At 36.5% G+C, this 18,979-nt stretch overlaps 1 protein-coding gene and 1 pseudogene across 2 annotated transcripts in view; one reads left to right on the top strand and one right to left on the bottom strand.

Moving 5' to 3' along the window:
* TMEM65 (transmembrane protein 65) overlaps positions 1–4,996 on the top strand; it is a 62,419-nt gene extending 57,423 nt beyond the window's left edge. For both annotated transcript variants that reach the window (XM_003903141.5, XM_017962290.3), the window contains one exon: positions 2,306–4,996. In XM_003903141.5, the coding sequence (XP_003903190.1) occupies positions 2,306–2,407 (102 nt within the window). In that variant the 3' untranslated portion in view covers positions 2,408–4,996. The remainder of the gene's footprint in view (positions 1–2,305) is intronic.
* Positions 4,997–13,136: 8,140 nt separating this feature from the next.
* Positions 13,137–14,150, bottom strand: LOC116276311 (annotated as a pseudogene).
* Between the last annotated feature and the right edge of the window lie 4,829 nt (positions 14,151–18,979).

Genomic DNA, 18,979 nt, shown 5'->3' with positions numbered 1-18,979 from the left:
AGAGTATTGTAAGACATAATAATAATGTGTAAATAAATGTTTTCACAATGAAAAAATTTGCTTCAGGTCCTGGATCAGGGAGTAAGAAAAGTGTATCACTTTTTTCTTCCTCACCACCCTATTGACGTTATATCTCTTGAGATAATTGGGTCAGAAATCACTGACTGGTATTCCTAAACTGAAGGGTGAGGAAAGCCTTGGTTGCAACAGGAATTCTAACAGAATGGGTGGGAAGTGAAAGTGGGGCCAAATTACAAGTGAGGTTTTAAAATACACCTATGTCAACTGGAACCTGCATGTGTATTTGTGTTTATTCTATCACGGGTAAATTTCAGAGTTAGCTTTTGTCATGTTATCTTCTGTATATGGGAAAGTCAGGAGTCTGAAATAGGATATAATGATTTCTCTGTGCATGTATTCAAATGAGTAAATATGTTAAAGTAAAAAAACAAGAAGCTAAGGATTAAATTTATCAGCATGTGGAATGAAGAAAGTTTCTGCTTGTTAAAACTCCGCATGAGTGATACCTTTTAAAGTTTTGGCATAATGAAAATAACAGTTTTGACTATTAATATCAAGTATTGATCATACTACTAATACCACTACCGCCACCAAAACCCTCAAAATAACAAAGTTGAAAATTTTTACACAAGCTATTGTCAAAATATTAATGTCTACTATTAAATTTGGTAGAAAAACTGTAGGATGTGGGCCTGGCGCAGTGGCTCACGCCTGTAATCCAAGCACTTTGGGAGGCCGAGAAGGGGGTGGATCACAAGGTCAGGAGGTCGAGAGCATCCTGGCTAACACGGTGAAACCCTGTCTCTATAGACTAAAAATACAAAAAATTAGCCGGGCGTGGTGGCGGGCACCTGTGGTCCCAGCTACTCGGGAGTCTGAGGCAGGAGGATGACATAAACCTAGGAGGCAGAGCTTGCAGTGAGCCAAGATAGCGCCCCTGCACTCCAGCCTGGGTGACAGAGCCAGACTCGTCTCAAAAACAAAAACAAAAACAAAACCCGAAAAACTGTGGGATGTGATAGCTAAACAGACAATGTATAAGAGAAAACATTTCATTCAAGAACAAAGATTACGTAGCTATCATAGTATCTGTAATGTTTGATAGAACTTATTTTGTCTTTCCCTGTGTACCTAACTAGAAGTTCCTGGAGGAGAGAGACAGACGACGTAAGATTAGTCCATCTCCATGGTACACTCAAGTAGAGAATTTGACACATAGTAGCTTCTCAATAAATATTTGTATGAGGAAATGAAACTTAATTGAAAAGTATATAAACTTGATAGTCATCATAGGAATGCAAATTTTGAAAACCATTTACAAAAATAAAAATTTTAAATTTTTATAATGATCTGGGTGTGGTGGCTCCCAGAGCCTGTAATCCCATTTGGGAGGCAAAGGTGGGAGGATCTCTTGAAGCCAGGAGTTCAAGATCAGCCTGAGCAACATAGGGAGACCCTAGCTCTACAAAATAATAATAATAATAATAATAATAATAAAAGTAACAAAATTATCTAGGCATAGTGCTATGTGTCTGTAGTTCTAGTTACTGGGGAGACTGAGTCAGGAGGCTCGCTTGAGCCAAAGAGTTCAGGAAGAGATCAGGAAGATGGCTTGGGCCAAGACTGCAGTGGGCTATGATCATGCCACTGCACTCCATCCTAGGTGACAGAGGGAGACCCTGTCTCTAAAATAAATAAATCAATTAAAATGAAATAAAATTTTTATAATGTAGGTGAGGTTGCAGGAAAATTGGTATGTATGTCTACATTTGTGTATACTGAAATTGGTATGTAAGTATATGCAGCTTTGTCAAGGATGGACAGCATGACAATCCTTCATGAAGATGCACAAATATTAATACTGTTTGATTTTTAAATAAATCATTGGTGAAGAACTATACAGGGAAATGCTCGTTGTTATTTCACTTATAATGTTGGAGAAGGAGCAGTGGCTGTTGTGTAGATTTAAGTAGATTTAAGTAGAGATTTAAGTAGAATATGGACCCGTCAATTCAGTTGAACTTTAAGTTTAGCAGTTTGGAAAAGAGTTTGTAAGAAAATGTGTGGCTATGCAGGGGTATGGATTGAGGAAGAAAACAAAGCTATGTTTACATAATGATTATATCTACATATAAGGTATACACAGGGATAAATATTGAAGAGGAATATATATGAAGGGTAGCAAATCCAAATATATTGAGAAGAGCTGGTGAGATTTTTTTCCTGCCTTCTTGTTATCAGAGATAAAGTAACTTTTTAAAAATGTTCTCTTTTGTTTCCTTAGGGCAAAGCTGTTGGGGTGACTATTGGCTGCATTCTAGGAATGTTTCCTTTAATTTTCTTTGGAGGAGGTGAAGAAGATGAAAAACTGGAAACGAAAAGTTAATCCTCTTAGAATACCTATAAAAAGATGTAAACTAATGTACCTCAGTAATTAAATATGCTGTCACAACATTTAGGAATTAAGACAGTAACAGTATAGATATGGGATCAAATAATTTAGCATGTATTATGGAAAACACTAACTTATTGTGGCTTGATCTTCTTAGGACATCTTTTTTAAAAAGCTGTTTAGTATCATTTTGTGTAAATTGTTGAAATGCTCTTTCATCCGTAGCAGTCAACATTTTATCTTTTCTTTCTTTTATATTCATAATGTTATTTAAGTGTCATTGATGTACTGTATTGACTTGGGGTTTGCTTATTTGTTACTTAACATGTGTACATGCATGAAAGCATTTTTCGTTGTTCCCTGATAGTTACATTTCAACCTGGGGACTTTTCCAAATTACTGAAGATGTTTAATATCAGTTAAAGATTTTTTTACCCTCTTTTTGGGAACATCAATTTTGTACTGTTACACAGTAAACATTTATAATCATATAATTTCAGTCATTTTCTTAACTCGCACATCTATTGAAAATGGATATAGATACAGATTTTAAGTATTGTAAGTATATATTACTTATTTTAATTTTCTGACTTTACTATTTTAAGGGCCAGAGGTTAATCAGAAAGAGCAATTATGTGGTCTCCCTGCTACGTGAAACCATATATACTAACAAGCATACTATTTTTAGTGGATTTTTTTTTAACCTTTAGTTTCCCAGTTTTGAATAATTACATGGTGGATTCCAACTTTTGAGGGGAAGAAGATGAGCATTTTAAAGTCTTTGAAATGGGGATTGTGGAATTAGATTGAACTAAGGGATTTAATATGATGCTTGGAAATTAAGAGGCTAAAGCTTTTTTTGAAAAAAGGTAGAAAATAGGAACTGTCAAGAAGGTTTATGGTATAAATGGTGAAGTTGAAGTGATGTTTGAAAGGTTAATGAGATACAAATCGTATTATTTGGTAAGGTTTTTTTTTTTGTTTCCTCCAAAGATGTCATCTTCTCATCTGAATGGAATAAGTCTGAATACTCCGTACTCATACTCCTAATCTCATTATATCTTATTTAGTGAATTTTATTTATGAATAATTTCTTTTGAAGTGAAAACTAGATATTTAATATTTTGCTTTTTTGCTACATAGTCCACTCAAAAATTACATGAGGAGAAATCCTTTTTCCCTTTGTTTTTCTTTTTTCTTCTTTTGTGGTATTTAAAGCGTATTTTAGGTTGAAGTTACTTATTTCTAGTCTTGTATATCTGACTTAAGTATAACCATGTAAGAATTATAAATTTTAGTTTTCTGAACCCTTAAACTTTTTTAGCATGTGGTCTGTTACACATGCTAAAAAATTACTCTTACTTGTAACAGCGTAATTAAATACATCATGGAGGAGAGAAACTTAAATTAAAATTAAAATAATATTTTGGCTATTGAAGTTATTTGTGTTGCTAAATAGATGCAGAGGATTTACAGCAATTTTATTTTAAGGTTTTATTTATACATAATTACCTTGAACTCTTCAGAGGAGATACTGTTTCGCAAGGCAATTTGTCATAAATTCTCTCATGCACTTCAGAATGAGTAAGTGCCATCCTTTAATCATAGACTTTGAGGGAAGAAAGCATAAAAATGTAGCGTATAATCTGAAACTAAATATATAACATGCACAAATAATATGACATTCTTACTGAATCAAATCATGATTCTAGAACTTGAGATCTTAAATCGAATTTCAGTTTGTATCTTCCATATAATATCCACACACAGATAACCACACAAAAAATCCTTTGTAAAATTTCAAATTGATAGGATTAGAGTGCTTAAATTTTTTGGGGGGAAAGGGTGGGAGGTAAAGTGTGCTTTCTTTTGTCCCTAACTTGTGTATTGATGGCAGTCCATTCTGTTTTCTAAAAATGTATTTTATTGTGGTGCTTAACTTCTTATCAATTAAATCCCAAATCAGAAACCTTGCCTGTGAGTTTAGAAAGGGCTTTTGATTATTGTTTTTTCTTTTTGCTCTTGAAAGTAATCCAGTCCCAGGGAATTATTGGTTTAACTGAACATCTCCAGAATTATTTACGGTGTCAAATATATATAACCTTTACATTGAAAGATAATTTTAATTTATGGGCGTAATAAAAATTTGAATCATTCAGGTAATTAATTTTCAAAAAATGGAGACCATTTATCTTTAACTGAAGGTATATGTTTTTTAAGATCATAGTCTACACTAGTATGGTGCTTTGCACAAAGTGATTTCTGAAGAATGGTTCTTTTTAAGATAATGGCTTCATGTGATCATTGTTTCATGTTACTTGCCACAAAGAACTTTAATTCAGGTTGAAACTGGAACTGTTTGTTTCTCATATTAGCTACTTCTCTATTAGGAGCACAAGAACTATAGTTAAATGCAACATGAGCTACTTTAGTACTGTTTGTTTGAAATTTGTGTTGTCCATGTATTATGATTTATTAACTTGTTGATGCATGTAAATTGGGTGCATTTTGTTGCCATGTATGTTAAATGGTGACCAATGTTTTTACAAAGGAATTGAACAAAAAAAAGTATCTTTTAAGAAATTTGGAATGTGGTTTTGATTTTGAAATTTGATTTCTTACTAGAGGACCTTGGTATATTCTATTACTAAAACAAACAGGATTAATGAATACGGATTTGTTATAAGGTGGCAGCAATGTCACTAAGACAGTGAATGGAACAATTTACCACCTCCCTGGAATCTGCACCTGAGATACAGCATTACAGAGTGTGAGTGAAGAGTGAGCCCATAGAAAAGCTTTAGATAGACTCACATAAGTCACACTGATGGGTATTTACAGCAGGGATATCTAAGCTGTTTATGTAATAATGTCTCATTTATGCTTTTTCTCTAGAACATAAATTTTGAAGGTAATGGAAGTTTATCTTTTATACCAAAAGTTTGTATGAGCCATTTTGAAGTAATCTTTCTAATTTTAGAATTATATTTTCTCACCATCTTAAGACAGTATATTAAATATAATATATAAGCATTATCTTTACGTACATTATTATTGTGTGGTAATGCAGTACCTTGAGAATCTAGTTTTTATAGTTTTCATTTTTCTCCTGATCTTGCTTCTGGCAACTTTCATCTCTCTAATCTGCTTTTTTTTCTCAGTTGTCTGGACTTAGAAACTAGTTAGCCTATCTTACCATAAATTATTTGTGAAATACTAAAAAATTGGCTTTGGATCCTGACTGAGATGATGATGATGATAGTAGTAGTAATAAGAATAATAGTTCCCTTTTATTAAATGCTTATTGCTTTATGCACTAGTAATTTACACACATGATTGCATTTAATCACCTTAATGACAACATGAAGTTGGGGCTATTATCATTATCATCTCTATTTTCTCGTAGCTAAATTGAGGCATGAAGAGAGTTTGCCACTACGAATAAGTGTACTGGAATCCTATTTTGTCCAAGTATGAAGCCTGTCTTCTTAACTGCTGGGTAGTAGGGACATCAGTTGCATGGGCTTTGTAATGTCTGCTCTCTGCCTAGGTTCCTTTTTACCTCCAGGTTCATGGAGTCATTTTCTTATCTATAATTTAAGAGTATTGTGCTTACAATCTCAAGATTCATTTAAGAAATCTTGTGTTCTTTATTGCATACTGTGTGCTAGGAACGGTTCAAGGCACTGAGTGAACAACCAGAACATCTGTACCGAAGCTTATTCTTTTGGGGTGCGGGGGAGGGTAGTAATAGGGGAAGAGAACCCAGAAAAGCAAATACACTTTTTTTTTTTTTTGAGATGGAGTCTTGCTGTCACCCAGGCTGGAGTACAGTGTTATGATCTTGGCTCACTGCAACCTCTGCTTCCTGTGTTCAAGTGATTCTCCTGCCTCAGCCTCCTGAGTAGCTGGGATTTCAGGCACGTGCCACTGAGCCTAATTTGTTTGTATTTTTAATAGAGATGGGGTTTCACCATGTTGGCCAGGCTGGCCTCAGACTCCTGACCTCAGGTGATCCACCCGTCTCGGCCTCCCAAAGTGCTGGGATTACGGGCATGAGCCCCTGCGCCCAGCCTGCAGATATACACTTAAATATTGTTTATGTCAGATGGTGGTAAGTTCTATAGAGATAAATGAAACAAGATAAAGAGGATAGAAAGTACCAGTGGTCACAAGTGAAGATGGTCAGTGAAGACCTGAAAGAAGCGAAGGCACAAACAGTGCAGATAGTCTGTGAAGAGAAAGTATCATGCTAGGTACTAGAAAGTTGGTGTTAAGAAAATCTCAGATACATTAAATATGTTCCACTTTGGAATGCATTGTAAAATGTTTTCTTTTTGTTTCATATGACTAATGTCTGGATTAAGCCTAAAGAGTAACAGTTAAATATTAAGATTAATACTCCTTGCATGTTTACTGACAGCAGTAGGTGGAAATGGCACAGAAGCATGGGGAAGCAACCCTAGAATTCACAAAAGTCTGTGGGTACTCCCATCAGCAAAACATTTACAGTTGACCCTTGAACAATGCAGGGATTAGGGACACCAACCCCTGTGCAGTTGAAAATCTGAATACAACTTTGACTCTTTCCAAATTTTACTTATAGCCTATTATTGGCTGGAAGCCTTTCTGATAACATAAACAGTAGATTAACACATATTTTGTCTGTTACCTGTATCATACATTGTATTAAGGTAGAAGAAAGAAAATGCTATTAAAATCATCAGGAAGAGAAAATACATTTACTCTTCATTAAGTGGAAGTGGATCATGATAAAAGTCTTCATCCTCCTTGTCTTCATGTTGAGTAGGCTGAGGTGGAGGAGGAAAAGGAAGGATTGGTCTTGCTCTTAGCGGTAGCAGAGGTAGAAGGGGAAGCAGGAAAGGCAGGCACACTAGTTGTAATTATGAAAATGCATTGTAACTTCTGTCTGATGTTTTGCTTTTTTTCATTTCTCTAAAAATGTTTCTAAATGGTACTAATCCTTCTTCCACCATTTGCTTTAGTTTTAGTGCTTGTGTGGCAGAAGGGTCCATGTTGTAAAATCAGTCTTGAATAATCAACACAGATTGTCTAATGTTGATTTGTTTACTGGCACTGCTTCTAAATGTCTTCCTCCTCATTGTCTGGCACTGATTCAGAGGCACTCATCTCCAAAAGCTAAGCTTTTGAATTGCTTAGCTTTTGACTCACTCCAGGATTCAGATCTTGAAACGTTTTACCCTCTACCATTTTATTTATTTATTTGTTATTTATTTATTTATTTAACATATCTACAACCTCTTTCACGATTTTCTTGATTGGCTCTGTCGTAAATTCTGTGAAGTCACACACAACATCTGGTTGTTTTCCTCAGCAGTAACTTATTATTTTGGGCTTGATGGCTTTCATGGCTTCTTCTCTAGCAACAATGGCATCATCAGTGGTGGAATCCTTCCAGACTTTGATGATGTTCTCTTTGTTAGAGTTTTCTTGGGTGGCACTGATGGTTCTTTGCATAGAGTACTGTGGGTAATGAGCCATGAAGGTCCTTATGACCCCCTGTCTAGAAACTAAATTAGAGACATTATGTTTGGGGGCAAATAGATCACTTCGATGCCTTTAGTGTTGAACTCATGCAGTTCTGGGTGGGTGGCCGGGGCATTGTCCAGTATCAAAAGAACTTTAAAAGGCAGTCCTTTACTGGCAAGGTACTTCCTGACTTCAAAGACAAAACATCAATGGAGCCAATCCAGAAAAAGGGTTGTTGTCCAGACCTTCTTGTTATCCTGCCAGAAGACTGGCAGCTTGTGTTTAACTTTTTCCTTCAAGATTTGAGAGTTAACAGCTTTATAGATAAGTGCAGTCTTGACCATAAACTCAAAAGCATTAGCAAAAACCTATAGCATTAGCCTGTCCCTTTCTGCCTTAAATCCTGGTGCTCACTTCTCTTCTTTACTAATAAATGTACTTTGTGGCATATATATGTATATTTTTTCCAGAATAGGGCACTTTTTTCTGCCTTAAGAACCTGTTCTGGTAGATATCCTTTCTCCTCAATGATTTTCTTAATGGCATCTGGGAACTCATCTGCTGCCTCTTGGTCATCAGGAGCTGCCTCTTCTGTTATTTTAACATTTTTAAAGCCAAACTTCTTTCTAATATTATCAAGCCATCCTTTGCTGGCATTAAATTCTCTAGATTTAGATCCTTCACCTTCCTTTTGCCTTAAATTGTCATATAATGACCACCTTTTCTCCAATCATATTAGAGCCTATAGGTACGTCTTTCTTATAGCAATACTGCACCCACATAAAAGTTGCATTTTCAATATGAGATAAAAAGGTATATCATAAAAAGTACAAGGTTTGCTGGTATAGATGCAGTAAAGGCTTCATAAATTTTCTTAATTTTATTAACAGTGGTCCTTATGCTAGATTCATTTGTCTTGAAGGATGGGCATCTACAGCTGCAGACCAGTACACATGAAGCAATTTAACTTTTTCTTGTAATATCATGACTTTGCTCCTTGGGAGCCCTTCCAGCATCACTAGTGGGACTAGCGTTGTATGGGTCCCATGGTATTATTGCAAGGCTTATGGTTGTACTAAACATGATGAAAAATAACTGAGAACCATGAGAGATCACTTTTTACTATGATACACGATTTACTGGAGAGATGAACTGCCCATGTGGAGATGATAAACATCACATGGCATTTTAAGTGAAAATAGCACTTGAGCTCACAGCAATAGCAACAGGAGGTAGCTCTGAAATTATGGTAGTAGTGCAGTATGTGCTATAGTTAATCTTTTTCAGTTGTAATTTAGTACTACATCTTTATGTTTGTCTCAACTGCAAATGGCTCCAGTGTAGTCTGTGTATGCGTAAGTTTTGATAAATTTTAACTTTTTTTTGTTTTTTTTTGAGATGGAGTCTCGCTCTGTCGCCCAGACTGGAGTGGTACAGTGGCACCATCCCGGCTCACTGCAACCACTGTCTTCCGGGTTCAAGTGATTCTCCTGCCTCAGCCTCCCATGTAGTTGGGATTACAGGCATGCATCACCATGCCCAGCTAATGTTTGTATTTTTAGTAGAAATGGGTTTCACCGTGTTGGCCAGGCTGCTCTTGAACTCCTGACCTCAGGTGATCTGCCCGCCTTGGCCTCCCAAAGTGTTGGGATTACAGGCATGAGCCACTGCGCCCAGCCAATTTTAACTTTTTATAATAGATTTGTATATATTTATGGTAGCAAATGATAAAATAGACTAGTGTCTACATATATTTTATGCATTAATGACATATCATTTTCTTAGTTTTTCAATATTTCTAAGCTACATGGTGCATCTGCAAGTTTTTTAAATTGTTGTAAATCTCCAAAAAATTTGTCAATGTATTTATCAAGACAATGCATATAAGCGGACCTATGCAGTTCAAACCCGTGTTCAAGAATCAGCTCTATGACTTCCAGTGTCATTTTGCACCATTTCTGCAGTTTAACACATTTTGCTTCAGGCAGATTTGGTAAATATCTTCAATGATAGTTCTCTAGGCCACTGTTCTGTAACATGAGCAAATGCTTAATGAGAAATACGATATGTATATACATTCCCTGTCTACCAATTATCAAAGAAACAAATACTCCTCAGTTTGACTTGACTTCATAAATAAACTTGTGTTGGGTTAATGGAGTTAATGGTTACTTTACTTTCTGCTGAATCTGTTCTCTAACCTTTTGCCCTAAGGATAATTAATATTAAGTATATTAATCTACAGTTTTTAGAATCTGTCTGCCCCCTTTCTTCTTAACATGACATTGTTTACTGAACTCTGGGCTTAATACTTTTACTGTTCTCATATTTTATAAACAGAACAGTTTTGTGGTTATACTTCAAATTCTTTCAATATCATAAATCAATTATTTTAAACGTTTTGTCCTTAAGATCTTAACATTTAAGAACTTAGCACTCAAGAACTTAATGCTCTGGAAAAATATTGATGTCCCCAAAGGGTGTTTTCTTTTTCTTGCTTTTAAAAAAGTTCGTATAAATTTAAGGGGTACAAGTGCAGTTTTGTTATGTGAGTATATTGCAATAGTGGTGAAGCCCGGGCTTTTAGTGTAACCATTACCTGATTAGTCTACATTGTACTCATCAAGTAATTTCTCATCCTTTATATGCCTGCCTCCCACCATCCCACCCTTCCGAGTCTCCGGTGTTCATCATAGGTGTACCCTCTATGTCCATGTGTACACCTTAGTTAGCTCCCACTTACAAGTGAGGACATACGGTTTTGACTTTCTGTTTCTGAGATGTTTCACTTAAGATAATGACCTCCAGCTCCATCCATGTTGCTGCAAAAGGCGTGATTTTATTATCTTTTATGGCTGAATAGTATATAAATGATCACACACACACTACATTTTCTTTATGCCGCTTCAGTTTGTGGACACTTAAGTCAATTCCCTATCTTTGCCATTGTGAATAGTGCTCCAATAGACATAAAAGTGTAGGTCTCTTTTTGATGTAATGATTTATTTTCCTTTGGGTATATACCCGTTACTGGGATTGCTGGATCAGATGGTAGTTCTGTTTTTTTTCCCAATTAACTTTTGTTTATGAAGGTTTATATTGACTATATCAGAAATGAAAACTGACAAATGTTAAAAATATATTTGCTAATCTATTTTAAAATAAACCAATTTCATGCTAACATTTTATGATAATTATTTTTCAAAAATAATTTAGCGAGAAGAGCAGCATTGTTAATAACATTTTGCAAATCTTTTCAATGTCTGGCTTAATAGAAGACAGCTGGATTATCATACCTGTTTCTCCATTCAGTCTGATACGTTGTTTTGTTTGAAGTAAATGAAGAAATTCATCCTCATGCAGGTATTAAGTTGTAGACGGGAGGAATATTTTAATAGCCTAGGCTATAGATTTATTCTTGGACACTATACCAAAACTGAACAAGGGGTAGTAGCTAAAAGATTATTTACAATGTAGAATCTGAAGTCATATAAATGAGGCTTTGCATTGAATTTCATTAGACTCCAGTGGTCTACCTTGCACTTTGAGTGAAACTTTTTCCCATGAATAATTTTGTAAAATCATACATTTGGCCCATGGAAACTATTGATTCACTGAGTTATGCACATCTTCCAAATGTTAATATTTTGCCATATAAAATGTTTAAAAATCATGTTCACTATGACCAGCAATCTCATTTTAAAAAGCCTCTTAAATACTGAAAGGCCATCAAATTCAGATGGCAGATACACATTTTCCAAAATAATTTTCACTTAAAAGCTTAAAATTTATCATTGGCAACAAATACTGTTAGTTTTTCTTGAAGTGACAGTTCACTTTGTTCATGTTTGAGGAAATGTCTGTCAAATACCCACATCTGAATTGCCTCCAGACTCACGACTCAAAACACCCTCACAAGTAGTTTTCCTCAAGACAACCATCATAGTTTGGTATCCCCAGAAGTACTTCATATACACTTCTCATTTCTTCATACAGAAAATTTAAAAGACTTAAGAGTAAAGATTTAAAATAAGTAATTTTTACCGCTTTATTAAGGACGTTGGATGAAACCACCCCTTCCCCCAGCCCCCACCTACAGCTGCATGGCAACGAAGAATACAATGACTACTAGTGCCTCGTTTCAAAGATGCTGGTGCTTTTACCCACAATTGTTTTTGCGCCATTGGTGAATGTGTCACCATAGTTAAAAGGACTTACAATGTCTTAGTATATTTTGAAAATGTTTTGATTTCACAAACTCCCTACAAAAAATTCAGAAGTCTGCAGACCATACCAACACACTGAGAACTGCTGTCCTGAACTTTCCTAATTTTATGAGGCTTAGTTGCAAGTAACAAAACCCCAAAATAACAGCCACTGAAATAAGATAGAAATTAATCTCCTATGGAAAATTATTGTTGCATGTTGTCCAGGGCTGGCATAAGGGTTTTATGCTCTGGAAAGTGGTGGTCAGAGGCCCAGCTTTTCATCCTTCTGTTTCATCATGTACTGTTTTCACTGTCAACCTTACTTCGTGATCTAAAATGGCTGCTTTAGTCCCAGCCATCTTACCTACCTTCTGCCCAGCGGGGAAGAAACTGAAAAGAAAGATAAAAAGGCCTTGCGCCAACTTTTTTCGTATTTCAAAAATTTATTTCAAACTGTGCATAATGGAGTAAAAACATAAGTTGAAACCTGTTATAAGGATATTATATATCCAGGTATAGTTCAAATATATACATGGATTCTCAGCAGACTGATTCAAATACTACAGAGCCGAATCTTTTAAAATATAACTACAAAAAACAAAGGGGGAAAACCTTAAAATACCACAATATATTTACAGAAATATTACAAACCATAGGAAAATATTTCGAAAGCAGTAGTTTCATGTGTTTTTAATCTGAACAAAATGGAAAGTTGGGATTGAACAAAAGCTATTATAAATTACCAACGATGTAAGTTTTGCACTTTTGCCCTTTTAGACGAGACCACAGAGATGGTTTGCCAGTACTTAGTTTTTTCCTTTCGTACAATTTTTAAACAATTAAAATGTCGAAATTTAAATAATTTTCTTCTTTCCAGGTTTGCAATTGTGCTAAATTTCAGCTGCAGCATCAAAATGCAGCAAGAAGCTGCTTCTTGAAAAATACTGGCAAATTCTCAGCTTATAAACAGTAGACATTTTGATTGCCATGTTTATCTCGATAAATACTGGACAAAAGTTGCTTGCAAATATTGAAACATTTTTTCATCGCCTGGAGACTAGCTCTAAATATTATTGGTAAAGACTTGCAAACTTCCTGCAAAGCTCCTACTGTACCACTAGAACTTTTTAAAAAAGTTTTTCGTAACTTTCTTTCCTCCAAATCTGCACAAGATCCATTCCTCCGCCTTCCCTACCCCCCTGTTTTTCTCTGTACAAAAACAGTCCCCCAAAAGGAAGTCCAGGATCCCTCTCATAAAAGTTTTCTTGTCGGCATGGCGGTTTTTGCGTGAGTGTGAATGGGATTGGTGTTCTCTTTGGCAGCTGTCATTTGCTGTGGGTGATGGGATATATATATATATTTTTTTTAGCGTATCGGATTTTCTCCATGCTGTTTCTTACTCTCTTCTTTGGCACCCCTCCCATTTCCTTCGTTTTTCTTTGAAAATTTCATACCCCTCCAGTTCGCTGTCCGGCCGTCACATGCGCGAGAGCCGTGTGCCGTTAATGGCCGTGCCGGGCACCGGGCCGCTCCTGTAGTGCTGAGACATGTAAAGTCCGCTGGGGCGGCGGGTTCCGGCACCTCGGCGCCGGGAGGTACGTGCTGATCACATCCCGGAGGTCCCTGGCCTGGCAGGGCGCCCTGGAGTGGGAGGAGGAGGTAACCACAGCGGGGCTGGAGCTGGCCTGGGACTTGAGCACCGAACCCATGGAGCCAGGAGTGCCCTACTGCGAGTAGGACGTGCTGTAGGTGGGAGAGCCGTTCTTGCAGGTCTGCGAGCTGGTCACGGAGTTGTACTGCAGGGCGCTCACGTCGTAGCGGTGTATGGGCTGTATCTGCGCGGGACCGTCCGCGTGGAGGCCCGGGTGCCACGCGTAACTCAGCTGGTCCTGCATCAGGCTGTAGCTGCCATTGCTCCAGCCGTTCAGGTGCGCGTAACTGTCCATCCGCTGCTTCACGCCCGCGCCCAGACCGGTGCCCACCCCGACCCCGTTGAGCCAACTTTTAGGTTGCCACATGACACATCTTCTCCATCAGATCTATGTCACATGATCACACTGAGCTGAAAGAGAAACTTTAAATGTCTTCATTCTGTATGTCCAATTGTATACCAAAAACTGGAAGAAGGGAAGGACATCTTGGGGGACAACTGGCTCTCTATCACAATCCACCACTTTGAATACCAAGTATTCATGCCTACTTTTTTTTCCCCCAGTGTGGAAGATACCCATCCACAAGAGAGTGGGCTGAAGTTTCCACAAAGTGACTGCATTTACCTCGAAATGTGCCATACTCTCTATAAGGTCTTAAATTCGCTCCTTGCTCTAATCTGTAAATGAAAAGAGTATCTTCCCCTACGTACCCAGAGTGTAGTGACAATTTCCATTCAGAAAGGGAAAGAATGGGCAACACAACTCTCACTAATTCCTAGCAACTATTAAATCCACCACGACTATCCCCCAGCAGAAAAGCTGGATAAAATACGGGTCTCATCTATTTGAAGGCAGTAGAAATCTGCCCAAGCAGGGCTCTGAAGAGGAGTGAACTTTTCTGAGGTGAACTGACCTGTGGCTGCTTTTAGTCTGGGAGCACTTGTCCATTCTGGTTTCAGACAGGAGACTGGTAATTTTGATTTTGTATTTTTTTAAAGTTTGCTTCCAGGGGACGGCAACCAAGAGAGCTTTTGGTAGAGATATGGAACAGCCTCAAACATGGGCAATTTCAACTCAGAAAATTTGCAGTTGTGGTGCTGTTTAGGAGAGAGAACAAAAGTAGGCAGAAAGCTTCATAAAACAAAGATTAAAAATCAGGACTTGCCAGAAGAAGGGATCTGAAGAATATTCTAGGTGATCATTAGAAAACTCTGAGGCTAGGGGCACATCAAAGGTAGAATGAGCCTTATGCCAAGATTTGTAACTCTGCCTTGATTTATCATGATTCTTGGTTGGATTAAGTTCTAGCAGAAGACAGGTTTAACCTCATTGAAGAAAGACATCACCCAAAGCCTGTAACATTAAAACATCTGGAAATCAATGGAAAATTACAAAACATGCCAAAACCACATGGACCACATGATCAAAAACTAAGAGAGAAAACATGACACAAGAAACCAAGTCACAGACGATTCACATATTGGAGTTCACTGGCAAGAACTCTAAGATAACTATGACTAATGTGTTTGAGACAATTATGGATAAGATAATAGGCAAAGACTTTTATCAAAAAAGTAATCTATGAAAATCAAATGGACATTCTAGAACTGAATATAGCATCTGGAATTGAGAACAGTGGGTGGATGTAATAGTGGATTTGTGTAACAAAAGATAGGATTAGTGAACTACAAGACAGGTCGATAGAAAATAGTACATACTGAAGAAAATAGTACATACTGAAGCATGTATTGGAAGCATGTAAACACAATGAAAAGCCTTTAAAAAGATAATAGGAGCCTTAGAATAGAATGGGGCCAAAGTAACATTTGACCAAGCGCAGAAAACTAAAGCAGAACAAAGAAAAATAGAACCACACTTAGGCCCATCAAAGTAAACCAACTAAAAAGTAAAGACAGAAAACATCTTAAAGACAGCCATCTCCCACAGAAACAATGGAAACCAAAAAGACTGGAATAATACTTTTAAAGTGCTTACAGAAAGTAACTGCTGATCTAGAAATTCATACCCAGCAAAAAACATCCTTCAAAAATGAAGGTGAAATGTGGCTGGGTGCAGTGGCTCACACCTGTAATTCCAGCACCATGCCTGGCTAATTTTTTTATTTTTAGTAGAAATGAGGGTTGCCCAGGGTGGTCTTGAATTCCTGAGCTAAAAATATCCTGCCTCCCAAAATACTGAGATGACAGCTGTGAGCCACTGTGCCTGTTTTGTTTTTGGTTTGTTTTTTAATTTCACTCTTTTAGTTGATTTTTGTGGGAGCGTTGATCTATAGCAAGTTACTACATCAGTAGTTTCCAACCTCGAGATGATTGTGTCCCCTCCCCAAGGGACCTTCGGCAACATCTGGAGAAATTTTTGATTGTCATAGCTTGGGGTCAGCGAAGATACTACTGGCATCTAGTGAGTCAAGACTAGGGATGCTGGTTAACAACTGTAACAGGATAGCCCTCTATAACAAAGAATTACCTTTCCCCAAAGGTCAATAGTACCAAAATTGAGAAATCCTGCATTATAAAGTTTTGGTTTTAGTATTTTTTTAAAAAGCTCTCTGATTTCAGATATTTTTCTGATTTTACATTTAAAAGACCTTAAATGGTATAAGTTCAAGCTGATGAACATTGAATTCAATGTAAGTTAATTGAAGAGAATAGCCATTGGATTCTTATGTCACCTTTATTTATCTCTCTAGAGATATATGGAGGATAACTTGGTAGACAAAATACAGTTAGAAGCTGAGAATATTGGTCTCAATTTCAGCTGAGAATTTGGGATGAAACATATATGCTTGGAAGTCATTTATACACAGCTGTTAGTTGAAGCAATTGCAATATATAGATCTTCTAATTTGTAAAGCACAAGAGAGCAGGGCCAAGGACAGAACTCTTAAGGGCAGGGGAAGGAGGGAAGATCATTGGTGTTTAAGGACTCCATTCCTCCATATGATCAACTCAAAAGATGCAAAATAAATAAATAAATAAATTGACAAAATATAACAAAATAAACATCCATACATGATAGAAACTTCCAGCAAACTAGAACTAGAAGGGAATGTTCATAGTCTAATAAAGTGCATTTGTGAAAACTTACAGCAAGCATCATACTTAAAGTGAAAGACTGAAGTGCTTTCTCTCTAAGATCAGAAACAAGGCAAGGGTGTATGCTGTTACCACTTCTAGCCAGTGGAATAAGGCTAAATAAATAAATGAGTAATATCCAGATTAGCAAGGAAGAGATGAAACTGTCTTAATTTGCAGATGACATAATTATCTATGTAGAAAATCCTAATTAATCTACCAAAAAGCTACCAGTACCAGTAAATGTTTCTCAAGGTGGCAGAATATAAGATCAATTTACCAAGATGAATTGTGTATCTATATAGAAGGAGTGAGCAATCAGAAATTGAAATTTCAAAAATAACATCAAAAATAAGATATACTTAAGGATAACCTGCCAAAAGACATGTGAGACCTGTTCACTGAAAACCAGTAAACATTGCTGGGATAAATAAAATCTAAATAAATGGAGAGACACATTGTATTTATAAATTAGAAGATTAAACATTGTTAAGATATCATTTATTCTCAAATTCGACTATATATATTCAATACAATTTCAATCAAAGTCATATCAGACTTTTAAAAGAAATTACCAAATTTATATGAAAATGCAGAGAACCTAGAATAGCCAAAACAATGCTGAAAAAAAGCTAAAGGGAGGATTTACACTACCTGATTTCAAGATCTGTTGAAAAGCTACAGTAATCACAGTAGAAAGAAGGGTAAACAGATATAGACAAATGGAACAAAATTTGTCCAGAAATAGACCTACAGAATTGATTTTTAACAAAAGTGCCAGGGCAATTCAATGGGAAAATGATAATCTTAACAATAAATGGTGCTGGAGCAAATGGATATCCATATAAACAAACAAATATCAACAATGAAAACAAAGAGCGACAACAAAAAACAAATGAACCTCAATCCTTATTTCACAGCAGTGTTCAAAAAGTATTTCAAGATAAATCATAGTCCTAAATATAAGAGGTAAGGTATAAAACTTCTTGAAGAAAACACAGGAGAAAATCTCAGTGACCTTGGCTTGGCACATGTTTCTTAAACTGGACACAAAAAGCAAGAATTATTAAAGAAAAATAAAATGGACATCATCAAAATAAAAAATGTTTGCCTTTCCAAAGATACTGTTATGAAAATGAAAATATAAACCACAAAATGGGAACAGTAGTTGGAAAACATATATCCAAGAAGAAACTTCTACCTAGAATACATAAAACTCCAATAATAATAAATATTTATAATGATAACTGTAATAATATAAAAAGTATACAGAAGATTTGAAAAGTCACTTCAATAAAGATATATGAATGGCAAATTAGCATATATAAAAAGATGCTCAACATAAGTAGTCATGAAAATACGAATTAAGCCGGGCGCGGTGGCTCAAGCCTGTAATCCCAGCACTTTGGGAGGCCGAGACGGGCGGATCACGAGGTCAGGAGATCGAGACCATCCTGGCTAACACGGTGAAACCCCGTCTCTACTAAAAAATACAAAAAAGAATACTAGCCGGGCGAGGTGGCGGGCGCCTGTAGTCCCAGCTACTCGGGAGGCTGAGGCAGGAGAATGCCGGGAACCCGGGAGGCGGAGCTTGCAGTGAGCTAAGATCCGGCCACAGCACTCCAGCCTGGGTGACAGAGCGAGACTGCGTCTCAAAAAAAATAAAAATAAAAAAAATTAAAAAAAAATTAAAAAAAGAAAATACGAATTAAAACCATACCCACTAGAATGACTAAAACTGAATAGCTAAAATTGAAAAAACTTATACCAAGAATTGACAAAGATGTGGGACAACTGGAACGTATACTGCTGGTAGGGGATGTAAAATGGTAAAACTACTTTGGAAAACAATTTACCAGTTTCATAAAAAGTTAAACATACACTTATAACTGAGCCATTCCACTTCAAGGTATTTATGCAAGTTATATTTCATAATACTTTGAAATGAAATGAACATATATGTCCACACAAAGACTTTTGCACTAAAGTTCATAGCAACTTTATTGCCCCCTAATAGACTACAAAACCCGAAAGTCCATCAACAGGAATATGGATAAACAAATCATGGTCTATCTATACAACATAATACAAGTTAGCAAT

Source organism: Papio anubis, chromosome 8 (genome assembly GCF_008728515.1).
Source record: "Papio anubis isolate 15944 chromosome 8, Panubis1.0, whole genome shotgun sequence".
Taxonomy (NCBI): Eukaryota; Metazoa; Chordata; class Mammalia; order Primates; family Cercopithecidae; genus Papio; species Papio anubis.
This window is presented reverse-complemented; position numbering and strand designations above follow the sequence as displayed.